General features: G+C 52.5%; 1 protein-coding gene across 14 annotated transcripts in view; it reads right to left on the bottom strand.

The window, feature by feature from the left end:
* The window catches only part of col13a1 (collagen, type XIII, alpha 1), a 114,983-nt gene that overhangs the window by 31,146 nt on the left and 63,642 nt on the right, over positions 1–20,195 (bottom strand). For 9 of the 14 annotated variants that reach the window (XM_030107500.1, XM_030107502.1, XM_030107509.1 and 6 more), the window contains 14 exons: positions 17,704–17,754; positions 16,526–16,561; positions 15,835–15,861; positions 15,584–15,610; positions 12,377–12,403; positions 12,276–12,302; positions 11,790–11,816; positions 8,433–8,495; positions 6,541–6,633; positions 5,890–5,931; positions 5,751–5,768; positions 5,311–5,337; positions 3,363–3,407; positions 2,604–2,630 (listed from right to left, as the gene is read on the bottom strand). In XM_030107500.1, the coding sequence (XP_029963360.1) occupies positions 2,604–2,630; positions 3,363–3,407; positions 5,311–5,337; positions 5,751–5,768; positions 5,890–5,931; positions 6,541–6,633; positions 8,433–8,495; positions 11,790–11,816; positions 12,276–12,302; positions 12,377–12,403; positions 15,584–15,610; positions 15,835–15,861; positions 16,526–16,561; positions 17,704–17,754 (537 nt within the window). Of the gene's footprint in view, positions 1–2,603; positions 2,631–3,362; positions 3,408–5,310; positions 5,338–5,750; positions 5,769–5,889; positions 5,932–6,540; positions 6,634–8,432; positions 8,496–8,876; positions 8,919–11,789; positions 11,817–12,275; positions 12,303–12,376; positions 12,404–15,583; positions 15,611–15,834; positions 15,862–16,525; positions 16,562–17,703; positions 17,755–20,195 lie in introns of all 14 variants that reach the window. The other 5 variants (XM_030107503.1, XM_030107514.1, XM_030107504.1 and 2 more) reach the window with 4 other exon arrangements.

The raw sequence follows: 20,195 nt of genomic DNA, 5'->3' as shown, positions 1-20,195 counted from the left end.
AAACACTCCTCAGCCTCACTCTCAGACAGAACGTCTGTCGCTGATCATCTGCAGGCTCAACCTGTGGTTCTCCGTGAGGCTGCCGTTCCACATCCTGATCCATTAGCGCTGGGAGAACTCAGTGAGGCTGCTTCTGCAGTCCAGAGGAACGTAGAAAGACCCACTGGGCTTCCAAGGTTCTCTACAGAACACTCCCAGAGTCCACCCTGTTCTCTACAGAACACTCCCAGAGTCCACCCTGTTCTCTACAGAACACTCCCAGAGTCCACCCTGTTCTCTACAGAACACTCCCAGAGTCCACCCTGTTCTCTCTCTGAACAACGCCGAGACGCTGGTACACTTTTCAACAATCGATCAACCGTTGAAACATTCTGCCTTCTGGACTCAGCAGCTGGAGTCCTGATGAGACCAGGTTCATGTTCCTCTGCTTCCTCTGGGAGTTATTTATGGGTGGATGGATGGATGGATGGATGGTGGATGGATGGATGGATGGATGGTGGAAGGATGGATGGATGGGTGGAAGATGGCTGGATGATGGATAATAGATGGATGATGGATGATGAATGATGACTGAATGATGGATGGATGGATGGATGTGCGAGTGGGTGGAAGATGGCTGGATGATGGATGATGGATGGATGGATGTAGCCTGGCCCTCCAGACGGTCTCTCCATGCTCAGGGTTTCATGGGGAAACAGTCTGGTACCGCACCAATTGAATCTGACTTCGGCCCGGCAAACTTCTGCCGGGCCAATCACAGCCCACAAGAGGCGGAGTTAGCGATGCGTCATATTATCCCCCCTCAAAACAATCATGGTGGCGGCCGCAACTCAGCGGGGCTTTACCACGGCTCTGTCTGAAGTTTTAAACGAACTGAATTTGGCTCTGAAACCACAGTGAGAATCTGCTCTGGAGGCTTTTCTTTAACCCCAAATCCCACCGGATGGATAAGCGCCGCGCCGCGTCCCAGAAGCGCCGTTGTTACGACGGATGACCAGAACGCCCGCGCTGCGCTGCGCTCCCTGACTTCAGGAAAAAGACACGACACGTCGCTTTAGCGTCCGGTGGAATTTGGGGGTAAAACAGAGGTAACACTCCACGCCATGATCCCTTGATCCCCACTACAACGGAGCGCTGCGTACGTCGCATTGTCGTTGCGTCACAGCCTTGTTTCTTGGATTGGATCTCTCCGCTCAATAGTCCCGCCTCTCGTCAGCCTGTCTGAAATGAAGCCCCAATGGCGCCGTGCCAGACTGTCTCTGTGTGTAACACATGAAGGCAGTCTGGCATGCCAGGCTAGGATGGATGATGGCTGAATGATGGATGGAAGGATGGATGGATGATGGCTGGATGATGGATGTATGGATGGATGATGGCTGGATGATGGATGTATGGATGGATGATGGCTGGATGATGGATGTATGGATGGATGATGGCTGGATGATGGAAGGATGGATGGATGATGGCTGGATGATGGAAGGATGGATGGATGATGGCTGGATGATGGAAGGATGGATGGATGATGGCTGGATGATGGAAGGATGGATGGATGATGGCTGGATGATGGAAGGATGGATGGATGATGGCTGAATGATGGATGTATGGATGGATGATGGCTGGATGATGGATGATGGAGGCAGTCAGGCTGTCTGCTGCCTGTAGCGAGGGTTGAATGTGTTCAGTCCAGGAACATCCTGCTTTGTGGTCTGAACAGAACTGATTAACAGTGACTGTAGAAACCACAAATGCCGCTCAGCAGCTGCCTCCAGCCACAGCCGCAGCAGCTGCGGCTCTCTCAGAGAACTGTATCCTGTCTCTATAGAACAGAGCTGTCCAGAGCTCACAGCAGCCGTTCCTCCAGCTGAAGAGTCGCCTGCAGAGTCTCTTCCCCGTCCTGCTACAGCAGAGTCGTCCTCCAGAGCTCTGTGTCCGCTGGACACCAGAGGACGTGCAGCTTTGAGGTTTTCCTGCTCCCTCCCTCATACTGTGTCTGACAGTCCTGATGGAGAAAACACGTGTTCTCATGGCTGCAGGGTGTGTCCAGCCAGACGCTACTGGACGGATGTCTCAAAGAAGACTCCAGTGGACTGTGAGGAGCTGCAGCCGTCCACTCAGCGGCTGCCGGTTCAGAGGGACAGCAGCAGCCGTCCACTGCTCCACCAGAGACAGTCACTGTTAAACACTCCACACCCTGCCGCTGTGGCTCTGGACGTCCTGAGGACGTTCTGCTCAGAGCCGGGACATCGTCCACACCAGAACAGCAAACTCTGTCTGCTTTCCATGCATGAACGCACTCAGCACGCCACCCGCAGCACTGCATGCTGGGATTCCACTCTACCTTCAGCCCAGCGTCTCCAGGGAAGCCTCTCTTCCCCTCGTCTCCCTGCAGGGCGGAGCAGACATCAGCTCCGACACGAGGACAGACAGACATGTCCAAATCAAACGGCAGAGGGGAAGGGAGCGTGCACGTTGGACCTGACAGGACATGTCCCCACCGACAAACACGAGACAGAGGACAGCGATACACACTCTGCTAAGTTTGTGTGTGTGTGTGTGTGTGTGTGTGTGTGTGTGTGTGTGTGTGTGTGTGCGTGCGTCCTCACCTTGATGCCCTGGTCTCCTTTAATTCCCTGTGAAGCAGAGCAGAAAGAAATGCAGTAAATAAGACCGTCCACTAGAGGGAGCAGCAGGTTTCAGAGGAGACAGTGAGGACTGAGCCCAACAGAAGACCCTGTCAGTCCTCAGTGTCTCCCAGTCCTGGTCCTCAGGACTGGGAGACACTGATCTACACCGTCTCTTCAAGGTCAGGATATCTGGACCTGCAGTGAAGACCCAACACCGTCACTGCAGGTCAGTCCACCTGTGTGTCAACAACTCCTGTCCATCACCCCTGTCCTCAGGATGACCAGTCATCAGCAGATCGATTGATCAGGTCTAGGAGACCAGAACACCGCCTGCACTGCTCTCAGAGGCCGGAGCAGTAGCGTCTGGACAGCAGCAGGACGTCTGAGCGGAGGTGAGGACCGCGGCATCAGAGGAGCTTCACTTCATTTGAGCGAACCTGAAGCTGAAGCTGAGCAGACGGCCAGCTTCACATTCACCTGGAAGCACAGTGCTGACACACCTGATCATAACCAGCAAGGACTGAAGCCCCGGGCCAAAGTTTCAGTTAGATATCAATGTTGTGAACATGATGCAGTTAGCATGGTAGGCCAGTAGGTGGTGCTGCTAGTATACAAACCATAACCATTACGTAACAGCCCAGAGAACCTGACAGAAGCAGAACTGGACGCTATGAAAGGTGAATGTCAAGCATAAAACCACCGAAACGAGGAGCAGAGCAGAACACTGGAGCCGAGTACCTTTGATCCTTCAGGTCCTGGTAGGCCCGGATCCCCTCGATCGCCCTGCCAAGACGAGAACACCTGATCTGAAGCTGATCCATGGAGACGCCATGACACTTTCCTCTTATTACAGTTTTTCACAATTGCTAAAACACTAAACCCCATTGCCTGAACCAAACTCTCAGTGGCCTAAACTCATTTTTCGAATCAAACACTCCTTTGGCAAAAACTTAAACACTGTTCAGGTCCTATGCTCAATTTTCAAAACCAATCTGCTCTTTTTTGCAAAACCTTAGACACATTCTCAGTCGCTAAACACATTTCACAACATTTTTGCAAAATTGTAATCACTGGCAGCAAAATGTGAACACAACTCCAACACAGCTGTCATCTTTTACACACAACAACTCAAAACTGAACACACATATTTCTAATGATGTGATCAGACCAAGTGTGCACAAAGACAAGATGCTGGAGACTGAATCTCCAGGACCGTGACCATGCAGGAGTGTGCTTTTGTTTTGTTTGTTTTGTATTTATTTTTTGTTATGACGGTCAATTTAGATATCACTTTGACTTAGATGGGTTTTTTTTTGTAAATGCATTTCAAATACGTAAAATAAACATGTTCTGTGCACTACACACTCTGAAAACTGCTGGGTTACTGTAAAAATAACCCACATTGAGTGGAATTGCTGACCCAGCGCTGGGTCCAAAAGGGACTGAGCCAAAGCGGGGTTATTTCTACCCAGCTGTTTGGGCTGAAGATTTGACCCTGATGCTGGGTCAAGATTTATCAGCGGGTCTGGGAAGGTTACTTTACAGTAAAAATGTAAACCCTCAGAATTCAGAAACACGTGCCCTCTGCCCTGCAAGGCTGTCAAACCCTCCACTGGAAGCCAGCTGGGGTTCAGTGCAGTTCATTGACATGTAGAGGAAAAGATTTGAACTAACAACCTCACAACTGCTAGACAACCACTCTACCAACTGAGCAAAAGCCACACATGAGTATAAGGAGAGGGATGTCATATGTCTTTTCCTTCTTAGCCATTGCAATAATCTTCTGTGAGAACACAGGACTCCAGTTTTCTGTTGCGTTTGTTGCCAGAAGTCTCCAGATGCAAGAAGGAGAAGGAGCTGCAGGAGTGTTCAAAATGGTGATTTTGTTCAAATCATCAACTCACTCTGCTGGGTCGACACAATTCATCTAATTTGGGGTAAAAGCGACCCAATCTGCACAAAATCTAGGGCTACCCAGGAAAATGGGTTGGGAAAAGAACCCAGCAGGTTTAAAAGTGAGGACTGCTGCTGTGTCCTCAGTTATTTCATGTAGTGTCTAATGAACGATCTGAGGTGAACATGTTTTGACTTGCTGTGTGTGAGATCTGAACGCATAGTGTGGTTTTGATCACGAGAGAACTGGTTTTGAGGCGATAATTCGATTTTGACAGAAATGTCTGAGGTTTTTGTGAATGTAGTGTGGATTTTTGGATTTGTGTTTAAGGTTTTGAGAAAATGGATGGAGGTTTCAAGAAATGTGTCTTAGCAATTGTGAAAAACTGTAAACAGGTACTCCTCTCTGGTCTGACTAGCCCTGACCCAGATCCAACCCTCTAACCCTGACCCTCTAGCCCTCTAGCCCTGACCCTCTAGCCCTCTAGCCCTCTAACCCTGACCCTCTAGCCCTCTAGCCCTCTAACCCTGACCCTCTAGCCCTCTAACCCTGACCCTCTAGCCCTCTAGTCCTGACCCTCTAGCCCTCTAACCCTGACCCTCTAGCCCTCCAACCCTGACCCTCTAGCCCTCCAGCCCTAACCCAGCCCAGAATGCTCTGAATGGGCCTCAGCAGGGGTTTCCTTCCTGAACAGACTGGCCCTGTTTCTGGTGTGTGCTGCGGTGGAGTGGTGGCGTTCTCCAACACATCCTGAGTGGTGCTGATACCATCTGAAGCCAGCGGTGAACTGACCTTGTGTCCCGGCGCTCCCGGTTCACCCTGCGGAGAGCAGAGAGAGTGGGTGGAGCTAACAGCTAACGGCTAACAGCAGCCTTCTGGGCAGAGGAGCCTGAGCGTGAGGCCTGAGTGGACGGCTTCAGAGTGCTGCTTCCCTGCTGAAGCCTCCCCTGCTCGGGCTGACTGTGCAGCTGGAGCCGGGCCGGCCCAGGCACACCTCTGCCGCTACAGTCCTCCTTCCAAACCACCCGTGGCAACGAGAGCACCACGTGAGCCTCAGCTGTGAGGACCCGGTTTGAGGCCTGAAGGGTCGGCAGACACGTCCGGACTCAGGACCGGCTTCATCAGGCTGTTTGAGTTGGTGTTTTGTGTGTGCGTGTGTGTGTGTGTGTGTGTGTGTGTGTGTGTGTGTGTGTGTCATCAGACAGGTTGGTTCCCAAGATAAAGATATTCACCTTCAGTCCGGGCAGAAGCTGCAGAAACAAAGCACAGATTAACACCAGGGTCATGTCACAAACACACTTTCAGTGGGGGGGGGGGGGGTCGGGGGGGTCTGCAGGGAGTTCTGAGGGGGGCTGCTGTGCCCAGGCTCACCCGGGGGTCTTTTCCTGGTTTTCCCGGCTCCCCAGGCTTACCCTGTGGAACAACGGCAAGCAGGTTACACTGAATGCAGAGACTCTTCATGAGTGCAGTGAGTGTGACAGCACTGCCGATGGACACGGTGAGTGTGGCTCTGGGAGGACCACCAGAGACCCGGAGCAGCCGCAGGATCCAACCCAGTCTGGCTCTGAGCTGGGTGGAGTGGTGTCCTGTCGGTGAGGCCTGCTTCAGGTCTGCAGGCCGGATGTTTGGCTCCCCTGCTTTAAGGGTTTTCCTCTGACGTCAGAACCAACGGGACGGCGTCAGAGTCTCTACGTTGGAGCTGCTGTGGCAGCAGACACTGAGGAAACACCCATCTGGCTGTCGGGAGGCGGCATGCTCAGGAGACTAGCTTCTGCCAGAACCTCCGTCCAGTCAGACGAGGAGGGCTGGACGATGGAGGCGGAGCTGAGGCAGCTTCACCATGTGAGAGCTCGACGCTGCGTCACAGCATGAAGACTGGATCTGGTTTTCACTGTTTGCTCCTTTCTGGAAAACGCCGTGAAATCCAGTTTTCACTGAACGGCTCCAGACGCCCCGGCTGCTGGTTTATTCAGCTCTGCAGAATGTTCCCTACCAACTAACAGGCTGAAACGTGAAACTCACCGGGGGGCCGCTGATTCCATCCAAGCCTGCGGCCCCTGGGGGTCCCGGGGGCCCCGGAGGTCCTGGGGGGCCCTGCGCTCCAGGCTCGCCCTGCTGAGAGACCTTCAGTTACAACCTGCCGTCCTGGAGAGGCTGAGAGCAGCAACATGCCAACACAGTGTCACACTGCACTGCAGGGGGGGGGGGTGCTCGGAGGTGGTTAGAGTGGCAGCCAGGCAAGCAGTTACAGAGGTTCTTCATACGGAATCTTGTTTCACTGGGTCTGCTTCAGCCGTCACTCGGTCACTTCCACTCACTGACCTCTGGGTGACCTTCACTGTCCCGGCCAGTCTAACCAGACCACGTTATGAACCGGGTTCACAGCGTGGACCGGGTCTGTCCAGGAAGTGGTCTCAGTACTGAGACCGCGGCCATCAGTGAGCCCCTGGTCCCACTCCCGGTGTTGTTCTGGACCGTCACCAGGCTCAGTGAACCAGGCCTGAGGCCGGCTGACACAGGGAGAAGGTGAAGACTCCACTCGACCCACACCGGGCTGACTGGCTGATCCGCTCTGGAGCTTCTCTCAGCGCCACTTTAATCTAATGATTCCTCGCCATCCTGAGATTTACCTCCAACCAAAGCCACAGCGGATTTACAGAATCTCAGGATCAGAAGAGGTTAAAGCAGCCTGCTGCCCAGCAAGGCCTTCCTCTGGCCAAAGCTCAAATAGCTCCTGTTATTTGAGATTGACCTGAGGTACTGAGATTTCCACAGGGCAGTATGTCCCAGCAGCCAGCCCATAGACACATCTGAGCTGATGACTTCTTTTCAGCACATGTGCTCCATCTTGGAGCGGTTGTCAGAGAAAGAGCTGGCCTCGCTGCCGTCACTTCTACAGTAGCTCTGGAGCAGACGGCGCTGCCAAGCTTCTGCTGGAGATAATAGAGACCATATCCGCCCACATCAAACCCAGGCTTCATCAGTGCTCCGCTGCTATGGGGGAACTGTCTCCTGAGATGATGAATGGTCCTGGATGTTTCTCCTCAGGGTTACACCGAGAGGCCTCAGCCACCAGAGGATCAAGATACAATGTGCTGCTCTGCACAATTTGACCACAAACAGACACGAAAGAACGCTGGAGGGGAAAAAAAACTAGATGTATAAGAATTATAAAGCACTGTGTTCTCAACACAATGGAAATCCACCGCTCGGCACCGATGGGAAGATATGGACTCTTTGAGAGGAGGCCCAATGAGGGCCAGCAGAACCAGGACAGACCGGACAGGAACCAACAGGCCAGGACAGAGCATGCTCAGCACGAGGTCCACAGGGCAGCACACTGTCCGGTCCACAGGACAGCACACTGTCCGGTCCACAGGGCAGCACACTGTCCGGTCCACAGGGCAGCACACTGTCCGGTCCACAGGGCAGCACACTGTCCGGTCCACAGGGCAGCACACTGTCCGGTCCACAGGACAGCACACTGTCCGGTCCACAGGGCAGCACACTGTCCGGTCCACAGGGCAGCACACTGTCCGGTCCACAGGACAGCACACTGTCCGGTCCACAGGGCAGCACACTGTCCGGTCCACAGGGCAGCACACTGTCCGGTCCACAGGACAGCACACTGTCCGGTCCACAGGGCAGCACACTGTCCGGTCCACAGGGCAGCTGGAGGGTAGTAGAATAGCTTATTTGGTTTTTCAGGACTACGTCCCAGAACTCCCAGAGGTCTTACTTAGCTCAGTCAGCAGAACACTGCTGGACTCATCAGTAGATGACCAGAAACCAGACCAGGACTAAAAGAAAAACCTTCAGCACATTCAGACGAAGCGGCAGAGCAGTAGTTAATGGCAGCACGGCGGCGTGGGCGGGGCAGCATGGCGGCGGGCAGGGGGCAGAAAGAGTTGTACCTTCAGGCGTTTTAGGATTAGAGGGCTTATTGAGGGCATGTTGCGCAATGTGATGGGCAACATCTGCCGGGGAGTCACAAAGCACAGGTGGCGGTGCAAAAAGGTCACAGGGCAAAGGTCACCAGGAGCCCACAGAGGGTGGAATGGGAGAAGGAGGCGGGAGGGGGAGGGGGAGGGGGAGAAAGAGACACAGAAGAAGAGAGTGAAACGTGAGGAAACGGGAAGTCAAGTGAAAGAACGGGAAAGGAGGCGGAGCACAGCGGGGGCCTGGAGAGGCTCAGGGACGCCGTGGACGCCGTGGACGCCCCGGCGGCGGACACGGCGTCCCCGGCGGACAGCGTCCAGACCCCCGCAGCGCAGCGCCGCTCAGCGGAGCAGAGGTGGGCGCCAGTGTTGCCACAAAGAGAGGAGAGCAGTACCGGAGGGAGGGAGGTCCAGACTTACTGTGGCCAACTGTCCAACACAGGGCTGTACAATACGCCGCTTCTGTTGAGACCACCAGCAGCGTCAGACACAGGCTCTCATACACACACACACACACACACACACACACACACAAAACACACACACACACACACACACACACACACACACACACACACACACACACAAAAACACACACACACACACAAACACACACACACACACACACACACACACACACAAAACACACACACACACACACACACACACACACACACACACACACACAAACACACACACACACACACACACACACACACACACACACACACACACACAAAAACACACACACACACACAAACACACACACACACACACACACACACACACACAAACACACACACACACACACACACACACACACACACACACACACACACACACACACACACACACACACACACACACATGGACAACCAGCTGCCTCACACTTGCCTACTTTTACCAGAGCGTACATATTTCCACATCAGTTGCAGTCCAGAGTGCTCCTGCTCTACGGCTTCACCACAGCTACACACCTGCCCCGCCCCCAGATGGGCCCTGACCAATCACAGCCCTGAGCACCGACCAGCCCACCGCCACCCGCTGCACAGGAGCTGTCTGAATGGAAATATATACATGCTGCTGTCAGTCGGTCATCAGTAGGGGAGGAAATGTAGTAAAAGTAGGCAAGTCTCGAGCTGACTGTCGCCCAGGGTCCCGCCTCTCCACCACGGAAACAGCTCCTCCTGCCACAAGTCAAGGGCTGCCAACATCCAAACGCAAGACCGCAAGACGCCTGCTTATTATGATATTCAGCATTTTGCGCTCTTCACAGTGATCTTATTTGTGCCCGTGTCAAACAGCTTGCTTTGCTCAGCTGGAATCCGTTTCGATATTGGCATCCCTGGACTCAGGTCCAGCTGCATTCTCTGTACAGGTGTGTTTTTCGGCGCCCCCCGTGTTTCCTGGTGGAGGTCGGCGGGTGGGGGGGCGCGGTACTCAGTGGCTCTCTTTGCAGCTCGACTTGGTGAAACCTCCCTCCACCCGAGCGATCAGTCAGGGTGCCGGCTTCACCCACAAACCTTCAGCGTCAGAGTCTGACTGGAGCGCAAGGCGGCCAGGGTTTTCAGAGGCAGCTCCGGCACAAACAGGCCCTGCACACCAGGGAGGTGGTCAGACAAACAGCGACTGAACCCCCACCCCCCCACCCCCCCCCCACCCTCTGAGGCCGGGGACGAGGGCAGCCCGGCTCAGCAGGAGGTTCCCTCTGCTGGGCTGGAACCGTGAAAACCTTTCAGTGAGAACCGGGCTGAACTTTCCTCTGCATCACATCAGAAGGAAGTTTCACATTTAATGGAACTTTTACTGAAGCAGGTGAAAGAACAGTCGGACCCAGACCTGGAGCCAGAGCCAGACCCAGACCCGGAGCCAGACCCAGAGCCGGAGCTGGAGCTGGACCCGGAGCCGGACCCAGACCTGGAGCCAGAGCCAGAGCCAGACCCGGAGCCAGACCCAGAGCCGGAGCTGGAGCTGGACCCGGAGCCGGACCCAGACCTGGAGCCGGAGCCAGAGCCAGACTCGGAGCCAGACCCAGAGCCGGAGCTGGAGCTGGACCCGGAGCCGGACCCAGACCTGGAGCCGGAGCCAAACCTCCCACACAGCTGGCGAAATAAAGGAGCCTAAAAACACAGAGTTCCACTGAAGCCCCTCCTCTCAGTTCTGTTGTTGAAGGGAAAATGTTCTCTGATAACCTCAGAACCTTTCTTGCTGCAGGGCCTTGAACAGAGAAGAATGTGTGAAAAGAGTTTCAGAGGAGATCTTTCAGAAGAGCAGGGCTACAGGAACAGCCCCCCTGTGGTTCCCTGAGGAGCTGATCACGTCTGATCATGATGGGCCCCTTCCTGTCAGAGGCAGTGGAGAGGAACCTGTACTATGGACCCCCCCGGACCGTAGCACTCCCCATTGTACCCCCGCACTGTACCACCCTCCCCACTGTACCACCCTCCCCACTGTACCACCCTCCCCACTGTACCCCCCCACTGTACCACCCTCCCCACTGTACCCCCCCACTGTACCACTGTAACACTCTCTCCTACATTTTCCGCTCCTTACAGAAACAGAGTCACTTGATCTGCTTGATTCTAACAGACCAGATGGATCTGGTTGATTCTAAGAGACCACATGGATCTTGTTGACTCTAACAGACCAGATGGATCTGGTTGATTCTAAGAGACCACATGGATCTTGTTGACTCTAACAGACCAGATGGATCTGGTTGATTCTAACAGACCAGATGGATCTGGTTGACTCTAACAGACCAGATGGATCTGGTTGATTCTAACAGACCAGACGGATCTGGTTGATTCTAACAGACCAGATGGATCTGGTTGATTCTAACAGACCAGATGGATCTGGTTGATTCTAACAGACCAGATGGATCTGGTTGATTCTAACAGACCAGACGGATCTGGTTGATTCTAACAGACCAGACGGATCTGGTTGATTCTAACAGACCAGACGGATCTGGTTGATTCTAACAGACCAGATGGATCTGGTTGACTCTAACAGACCAGATGGATCTGGTTGACTCTAACAGACCAGACGGATCTGGTTGATTCTAACAGACCAGACGGATCTGGTTGATTCTAACAGACCAGATGGATCTGGTTGACTCTAACAGACCAGATGGATCTGGTTGACTCTAACAGACCAGATGGATCTTGTTGACTCTAACAGACCAGATGGATCTGGTTGACTCTAACAGACCAGATGGATCTGGTTGACTCTAACAGACCAGATGGATCTGGTTGATTTAGCCTGAACTCATAGATCTGATTGATTACCAGCGTGGCTGGATCTCCCCTGCCAGCCCAGCCGTCCAGGTGTCCTTACCCTGTGAGCGTAGTCTCCGCAGACGCCCTGCAGAGGAGCAGAGACACATTCAGACACAGGAAGACACTCCGAGGATCAGTCAGGTGACAGTACTGATGAAGGCTGGGATCCAGCTAAAGCCTCGGCCCAGTGGAGTGTGGACTCTGAACTCAAACCCGGTGTCGTCACTCCGGAGTCATGATCCTTCAGCCTAATGTGAGAAGACGTCATGTGACGGGTGGTTTTCTCGGACTGGTTCCTGGAGGACTCATCCAGTCAGATGGGAAGGCTTTCTTTCCAGCTCATCAGTCCCTCATTGTGACTGTAATGTTAGCGTTTCCTGTCCATGTGGCAGAGGAGTGACTGAACCGCAGTACACCGAGTTTGAATTCAGCGCCGCCATGCTCTGTACTTTCAGCAGACACCTGGGGCCACCAGGTGGGAACCGGACCCCTGCTCCGGGGGACTGCTGCTCTCTGAGTGTCTGAATTCTGCAGACGGTCTCACCTTCTCTCCTTTGGGTCCAGGTTCCCCCTGAAAATGAAAGGAGTGGCGTTACAAGCTGGATTCAGACTGAACGTCTGTAGACCACGATGGCAGAGACTTACGGGGAGTCCTCTGGGACCACGCTGACCCTGCAAGACACCAAAGCACAGGTCACATGACGGAAACACCAAGTCTCACTGGATTCACTCTGTTGGTCCAGACTTCCAGCACCAGCTCCCACTCAGAACCCTCTGATACCAGGACCAGGACCAGGACCAGGACCACAACCAGACTGCAGATCTCTGACTGACACCAACAGCACCCACTCAGTGAGTTCCACATCACCTCCACCCTTTCATTCACTCAGACTTTCTGTAGAACCAGACTCACAGGAGACTTTCTGCAGAACCAGACCCAGAGAAGACTTTCTGCAGAACCAGACCCAGAGAAGACTTTCTGCAGAACCAGACCCAGAGAAGACTTTCTGTAGAACCAGACTTACAGGAGACTTTCTGCAGAACCAGACCCAGAGAAGACTTTCTGCAGAACCAGACCCAGAGAAGACTTTCTGCAGAACCAGACCCAGAGAAGACTTTCTGCAGAACCAGACCCAGAGAAGACTTTCTGCAGAACCAGACCCAGAGAAGACTTTCTGTAGAACCAGACTTACAGGAGACTTTCTGCAGAACCAGACCCAGAGAAGACTTTCTGCAGAACCAGACCCAGAGAAGACTTTCTGCAGAACCAGACCCAGAGAAGACTTTCTGCAGAACCAGACCCAGAGAAGACTTTCTGTAGAACCAGACTTACAGGAGACTTTCTGCAGAACCAGACCCAGAGAAGACTTTCTGCAGAACCAGACCCAGAGAAGACTTTCTGCAGAACCAGACCCAGAGAAGACTTTCTGTAGAACCAGACTCACAGGAGACTTTCTGCAGAACCAGACCCAGAGAAGACTTTCTGCAGAACCAGACCCAGAGAAGACTTTCTGCAGAACCAGACCCAGAGAAGACTTTCTGTAGAACCAGACTTACAGGAGACTTTCTGCAGAACCAGACCCAGAGAAGACTTTCTGCAGAACCAGACCCAGAGGAGACTTTCTGCTGAGGTGATTGGGGTTACGGGATAGAGGAGAGAATAAAGTGTCCCTAATCATTACAGCTCTTTAAATCATGAACCAATCAGGCTGAGTTTACTTTTATTTTGAAGCTACCAAATATACTGAGACGTGTCACACTACGCCAGTGGTTAACTTCAGAATCTACTCACTGACTACACTGAAGAGCGTGTTCCGTCACCGTCACAGCTCGGACTCGTGCAGGAACAGCGTGGACGGTCACCGGCTGCATGACAGCGACGGAGCCACTCAGAGTCTGTTCTCATTGTGAGCTTGGGCTGAAGCAGTCTGTTGGACTCCCAGCAGGCCCTCCTCAGAGAGTCCAGGGTGGAGAGCTGTCAGAGCTCCGCTCCTGGTGATTAATGAGTGCTGGTCCAGTAGAACCAGGCTGCAGCAGGGCCTGGTTCTACACCCACCAGACAACCCATCAAAGCACTTTTAATCCTCCTACGTTTGTCAGGAAGGAGATGGAGCAACATGAGCTCTTTATGGGCTCATTAATCAACACTGAGCTGTATTTCCAGGGCGCTGGGCCCTCCTCAGGCTCCTGGTCTGGCCTGGATCACTGGATCACAGCAGGCCTGAGCTCTCTGCTTCCAAAACAAACCCCAGCGTGTTAACTCCCCACTCAGACCAGAGCGAAGGGCCGCAAACGCTGACATGTGAGAAGCTTCTGACTCTGCGGTGAGCTAAAGCTCTGGCCTTAGTTAGGCAGCAGTGGAATAAACTCCACCTCCCCGACATTCAGGAGGAACAGAGGCTTCATTATCCTGTGAATCTGGAGCTGGAAATGATTTAGTCCTCACAGGAGTCATCCACAGGAGGTTTCCTGCTCCTGTCCTTCTACCAAGGCAGCACAGCCACTAATCTCAATTCAGTGGTGATGATTGATGTGATTTCCTCCGCTAACAGATTTATTTTCTTGTGTCTTTGTGTATTTTACTTCCCGAGTTGTCAGTAGTCTGATGTTGTTAATGTGTTGGACACGTCCGGCTCGTCCTGCTCACTGCTGCCCAGAGCGAACAGAACCACCTGAGGACATGATCTGGAGAGTTTCACAGGTGTCACTGAGCAAGAAGTCCAGCTTCCTGTCTCATTGTGACATGCTAAGAAGACCTCGTGGCTCAGATGGTTGACCTTGTCTTCCAGCCATAAAAGTTGTTAGTTTGATTCCCGTCTTGCTGTGTCCATCTGTTGTCTTGTCAACAGGAAAGCCACTGAACCCCTGAAGAGGCGTCCAACACATTGTACCTGTTGTATGAATGCAGCGGCTTGTCACTGTGCACGGATGTTGCATTACTGTAATAATTTAGATCCGGCGTCTCAAAACCTGTTTCTGCAGAGCCCATATCCTCCATGTGCTAGTTCTCCCCTGCTTCAGCACACCAAGCAACCAATTAGACTGCCAACGACCCACCGAGCAACCAACCAACCAACCAACCACCCAACCACCCAACCAACCAACCACCCAACCACCCAACCACCCAACCAACCAACCAACCAACCACCCAACCAACCAACCAACCAACCAACCAACCAACCACCCAGCCAACCCACCAACCAACCACCCAACCAACCAACCAACCACCCACCCAACCAACCCACCAACCAAATAACCAACCAACCAATTAGACTGCCAGTAAGTAACCAACCAACCACCCAACCAACCAACCAACCAAACAACCAACCAGCCAATTAGACTGCCAACGACCGACCAACCAACCAACCAACCAACCTGACCAATACACCAAACCCAACATAACTTTGGTTTAACATAACTCACTTCTCTCTGCAATGAACCTAACGTATAATCAGATTATTAGTTATGAATGATTGATCACTGAATGACTAATAAGGAATCAATACCCTGGAAATAGTGAAGACAATACATGATTCAGAAAAGAAGGTGAACAGGGTGAAAAGAAGGTGAACAGAGTGAAAAGAAGAGTGGACAGAGTGAAAAGAAGAGTGGACAGAGTGAAGAGTGGACAGAGTGAAAAGAAAGGCGAGCAGAGTGAAATGAAGGGTGAACAGAGTGAAAGGGAGTGAGGACAGGGTGAACAGCAGCTGTCTCAGCCTGTCCTCTGCACTGTTAAACCAGCCACAGGGCTGAGGACAGATGTGAGGCTCCACAGCTGGAGTCCGTCTATCTGGCAGCGATGAGACGCTGCTTCTGTGCTGAGGGGGTTTCTGATTGGTCTGCGGTACTTACGGTGTCTCCCTTCAGTCCACTCTGGCCCTGTGTGAACAGTAAAGCAGAGAGGACAGTCACTGAGTCAACGTCTTCACTTGGTTTGCACCAAAGGTCTTTCAGAGACGTTTAAGCCCCTCATTAACAGTAATGACACCACTAATGACCGTCATTACTCTCGGTTTAAGTGTGCTGATTTTCACCACAGGGATCGGCTAGAGCTCTAATTACTTCCTAATTTCACATTTTAACAGGAACTCGAGGAAACTCACAGGCTTGCCATCCAGTCCAATTGGACCCTGGGGTGAGAGAAAAGAAGGATCCCTTTGAGTAAAGACAAGAGCAGCATTTACATCACGTCCCCAGGCCGTCCTGAAAACCAGTCGTTAGCACAATCTGCTTGGTGTGGTTGAAATGTGGGAGTTTCAGGTCTGTGCCTGGTGGGATTCAGGACAACTCATCCATTCAGTGAGAAACTCCTTAAAAGAACACTGCCCAGATCACTTATATGTTCTCTTATGTTTAAACAACTCTTCTCTGCCATCCCCGTAAAACGTAAAGTCACTGCAGTGGTTAGAGAAGCATGCTCAGAAAGCATGGGCTGGTTTACTGTGTAGAGAATGTGCCACATCATACACTTCACATGCAAACAGGAGCATGATAAAGAGGGTTCAGTGGAAGGAATGGATCAGTCAGCAGGAGGGAGGTGAAACCAGGAGTGATACCACAGCGTCAGGGCTTTAGAGGAGGGAGTTATCAAACTGGGACATCCCTGCACATGAACTGCAAACAGGTTAAACAGAAAACCCAGGAAACACAAGCAGACGAGAAGATCTGGAGGTGGAGCAATGAGCGGGATTCGTACCCACAGCTGGAGAGCTGAAGCAGTTGCTTCATGTCAAACATTCAATTTAGCATCAGTTCAGAGAAGACGTAGTGAAGACAAATGAAAGCAGAACTTACTGGAAATCCTGGAAATCCTCTTGTGCCAGGTTGTCCCTGGAAACACACAAAGGACATCCGATGCTTATTAGACAGGAGAACGAAGACAAAAGAGTTCTGATCTAATCAAGACGGATGGTAGAGGACGGGAGGAAGGAGGCTCTGAGTCCAGGTGGCTCAGCCAGAGCACTGCTGGTGGTCTGCTGGACCGCTCGGGACATTCAATACCCATGGGAGTGTCGACAAAATTAAGATGAGCGAACCAACGACAATTCAGGGAAAGGCAAACGTGTCGCCACCAGCATGTCAGGCCTGAAGAGCTTCTGTTCGACTTCACAAAACACCAGTCCCAAACCATGGACTGCTGCAGCTGGGTAAGCAGTACGAAGTCACAAGAAAACTCCTCACTCTGATTTCTGACCACTCCCAGAATGGAATTCACTGTTCAAAGTGTCGGGTCCAGCAGAAATGACTGGAAGCATAAGGGGTGACCATGGAAATGCAGTGTGGTTCAAAACCTTTAAAACAAGAGCTTCTCTTTTCTCTGGAGAACCCCTGGATGTTTACTGAGCTCCAGCTACTCCCCCATGCTTCATTCCAGGTCTGCTTCCACACACACTAGCTCTGAAATATGAACCAGGACAGAGTCAGATCAGGATTCAATGGAGGTCTGCTCCGTCAGCTGTTTACCACTGACGACTTGAGGCCAGAAACGGATTCAGGTTTTAGTGGACGTTTCTCTGTGTGAGCGGTCCGATCGGACCAGATCCACCTGTCTGAATCCTCGCCATAGCTCAGCCTGAGGAGAGTGGCGAGCTCCAGCAGCTGTGCAGTGTTTTCCCCCTCCTGGCGTCCTGAGGTGACCAACACCTCTGGGTATCCAGGATGCGAACACAAGCAGAGAACAGGCTGAAATAACAGTGTGCTCCACTTTGGATGGCGGAACCTCAGAGTTCCTTTGAATCTTCCACAGCTTCAGGTCACCTTGTGAAAACTGAGCAGTGGAGCAGGTTCCCGGCAGACTGGATTCCACCGCTGGGCTCCAGCATTGGAGGAGGAAGCACTCAGAGGTTAATGGAGCCTGTCTGGGTGGACGTCATGTGTCCAACAGTCAAACGCCTGAATGGGACAAGTGTCTCTAATTGCAAAGGACAGACGTGACATGTGAATCACGGCAGGTGAACCTCCGGGACACTTACAGGAGGTCCTCTTGGTCCAATGATTGACAGTCCTGGCTCTCCTGGGGCTCCCTGAGGACACAGAGACAGACAGGACATCATGAGCGACGGCCCCACCCCCTTCTGAAGATATGGTCAGTGGACATCAGCATGCCAAAGCATTGGTCTCAGGTTAAACAGCCAGAGCGGGACGGTCAGGGTCACTACTGCAGGGGTGTCAAACATGTGGCCCACAACCAAAACCAGGGTCTGGACCACAGGGTGACGGACGCAGTAGAATGAATACAGGAACTCCACTACGAGACCGACTTCACTCAACACCGAGAGCATGAGCTGAACGGCAGCTTTAGCACTAGCATGAAGCTAGCATGAAGCTACTGACAGCAGCTCTAGCACTAGCATGAAGCTACTGACCGCAGCTCTAGCACTAGCATGAAGCTACTGACCGCAGCTCTAGCACTAGCATGAAGCTAGCATGAAGCTACTGACAGCAGCTCTAGCACTAGCATGAAGCTACTGACAGCAGCTCTGGCGCTAGCATGAAGCTACTGATAGTAGCATTAGCACTAGCATGAAGCTACTGACAGCAGCTCTGGCGCTAGCATGAAGCTACTGATAGTAGCATTAGCACTAGCATGAAGCTACTGACAGCAGCTCTGGCGCTAGCATGAAGCTACTGATAGTAGCATTAGCACTAGCATGAAGCTACTGACAGCAGCTCTGGCGCTAGCATGAAGCTACTGATAGTAGCATTAGCACTAGCATGAAGCTACTGACAGCAGCTCTGGCGCTAGCATGAAGCTACTGATAGTAGCATTAGCACTAGCATGAAGCTACTGACAGCAGCTCTGGCGCTAGCATGAAGCTACTGACGGCAGCAGTTGAACAGTAACCCGAGCAGCCGTCGGTGAGGCAGTCAGTATTTCAGGTTGCAGTTAGCGAAGCCGCTTCAGCGTTGGTTAAATTCGTACATTCGTTTGTCTCTGACTCATTGAACCCACTTCATCTGAGCTCTGAACTGGCTGGAGTTTACCACCCCTGCAGTAGCACATCTGTCCTGCACGCTCCTGCTGAAACAACCAGCCGCTGGAGACAGCCCTCCAGGGTCAGTGGGCTAACTGTCCTCATGTGCAGCTGCTAGCATGCTATCCAGCTGGTTCCGAGCCAGAGAGGCCTGAGGGGAACCATCACCCCAAAGTGAAGAAGACAGAACTGCGGCTCAGTCAACACAATACTGCTGATTTTACAATGGAAGTTTAAAGAAAAGAGTGGTGGGGAGCATTGCATGATGGGAAACAGAGTGACACACAACATGACGTGACAGTGAAAACACTTGTGTGTGTTCCTGTGCAGGTGCAGGGTGGCAACACTACTGGTAGGTTATTAAGAAACTGATGCTGATGAAACAATATGATGAAATGAGGTGATCGCATCCTCAATTCTGTTTCATTAAAATGATGAGTAATATGAACGCAGGGACTTTCCTGCTTCACCACAGTGAGAGAGGAGCTGCATGGATCTGGACATGAAGGATCTGCACAGTCTTTCTGACCGCTGGTGCCCGATCCCACAAACCACCGCCAGGCCAGACGGAACCCACTCAGGTTCCCAACACTTTGCCTAAATTAGCTCGTCTCCTCCAGAGAGGAAATCGCACCGCGTGGATACATCTCACGGCCTCGGGCATCCATCAGACACACGGGCCGGGCCAAGGGTTTCTGAACAAAGGTCCAATTTAGGGACCACGTTTGTTTTCTTAGCCTGGGTTTGGTGGCAGAAGCATCACTCAGGAGCCAGAATCATAGTGGAAAAAGAGGGTTCATGTTCTTTGGGTTTCCACAGTTTGACAGCTAAGATACACGACAGACAACTCAAGCAGCGATTGAATTACTCTGCCTGTCAAAGGTCACGCTCAGAAGAAAAACTAGGGATCTCCACCAAAACCGAGGCCAGCAGACATTCTGAGTCCATCTAGAGCCGGCTCCTCCGTGGCTCAGCTTCCAGCCTCCACCCTCAAACACGAACCCACAGAGGTCCCAGAGAGCGCCTGTCTGGAAAGCTTCCTTCCATTCGTTCTCCGTGGCAGCCTCACTCTTCCTGTGCTGCTTCCTTCAGGAGGTGATGTACTGCTCATGCAGCCCTTCATCCTCCTCATCCTCACTTCCTGGCAGCGACTGTGGGAGGCTCACCACAGATCCTGATCCTCCACTATGACAATAAATTCCCCGCCTCGGAGTCGGGAGGAAGTCCATGGATTATTTTGGATGCAGATCTGCGGTGCTGGGTCTGCTTCTCCACTTAGCCGTGGTGGTCAGCTCGCTGTTCCTGCCTCTCACCGGTCTCTGGGATGCTGAGAGCAGCTTTCCATGGCGGAGGGCTGGATCTCTGTGTCTGGGTCCAGGACCGGTCTGTCACTGTCACGCTAACAGCTAACGGTGCTCTGGTGGTTAAATTCACATGCATGGGAACAAAACTCTGCCTTTCTTTCTGGCTCTGCTGCAGCGCAGAACCGA

This window comes from Salarias fasciatus, chromosome 13 (genome assembly GCF_902148845.1).
Source record: "Salarias fasciatus chromosome 13, fSalaFa1.1, whole genome shotgun sequence".
In the NCBI taxonomy this organism is placed as follows: domain Eukaryota; kingdom Metazoa; phylum Chordata; class Actinopteri; order Blenniiformes; family Blenniidae; genus Salarias; species Salarias fasciatus.
This window is presented reverse-complemented; position numbering and strand designations above follow the sequence as displayed.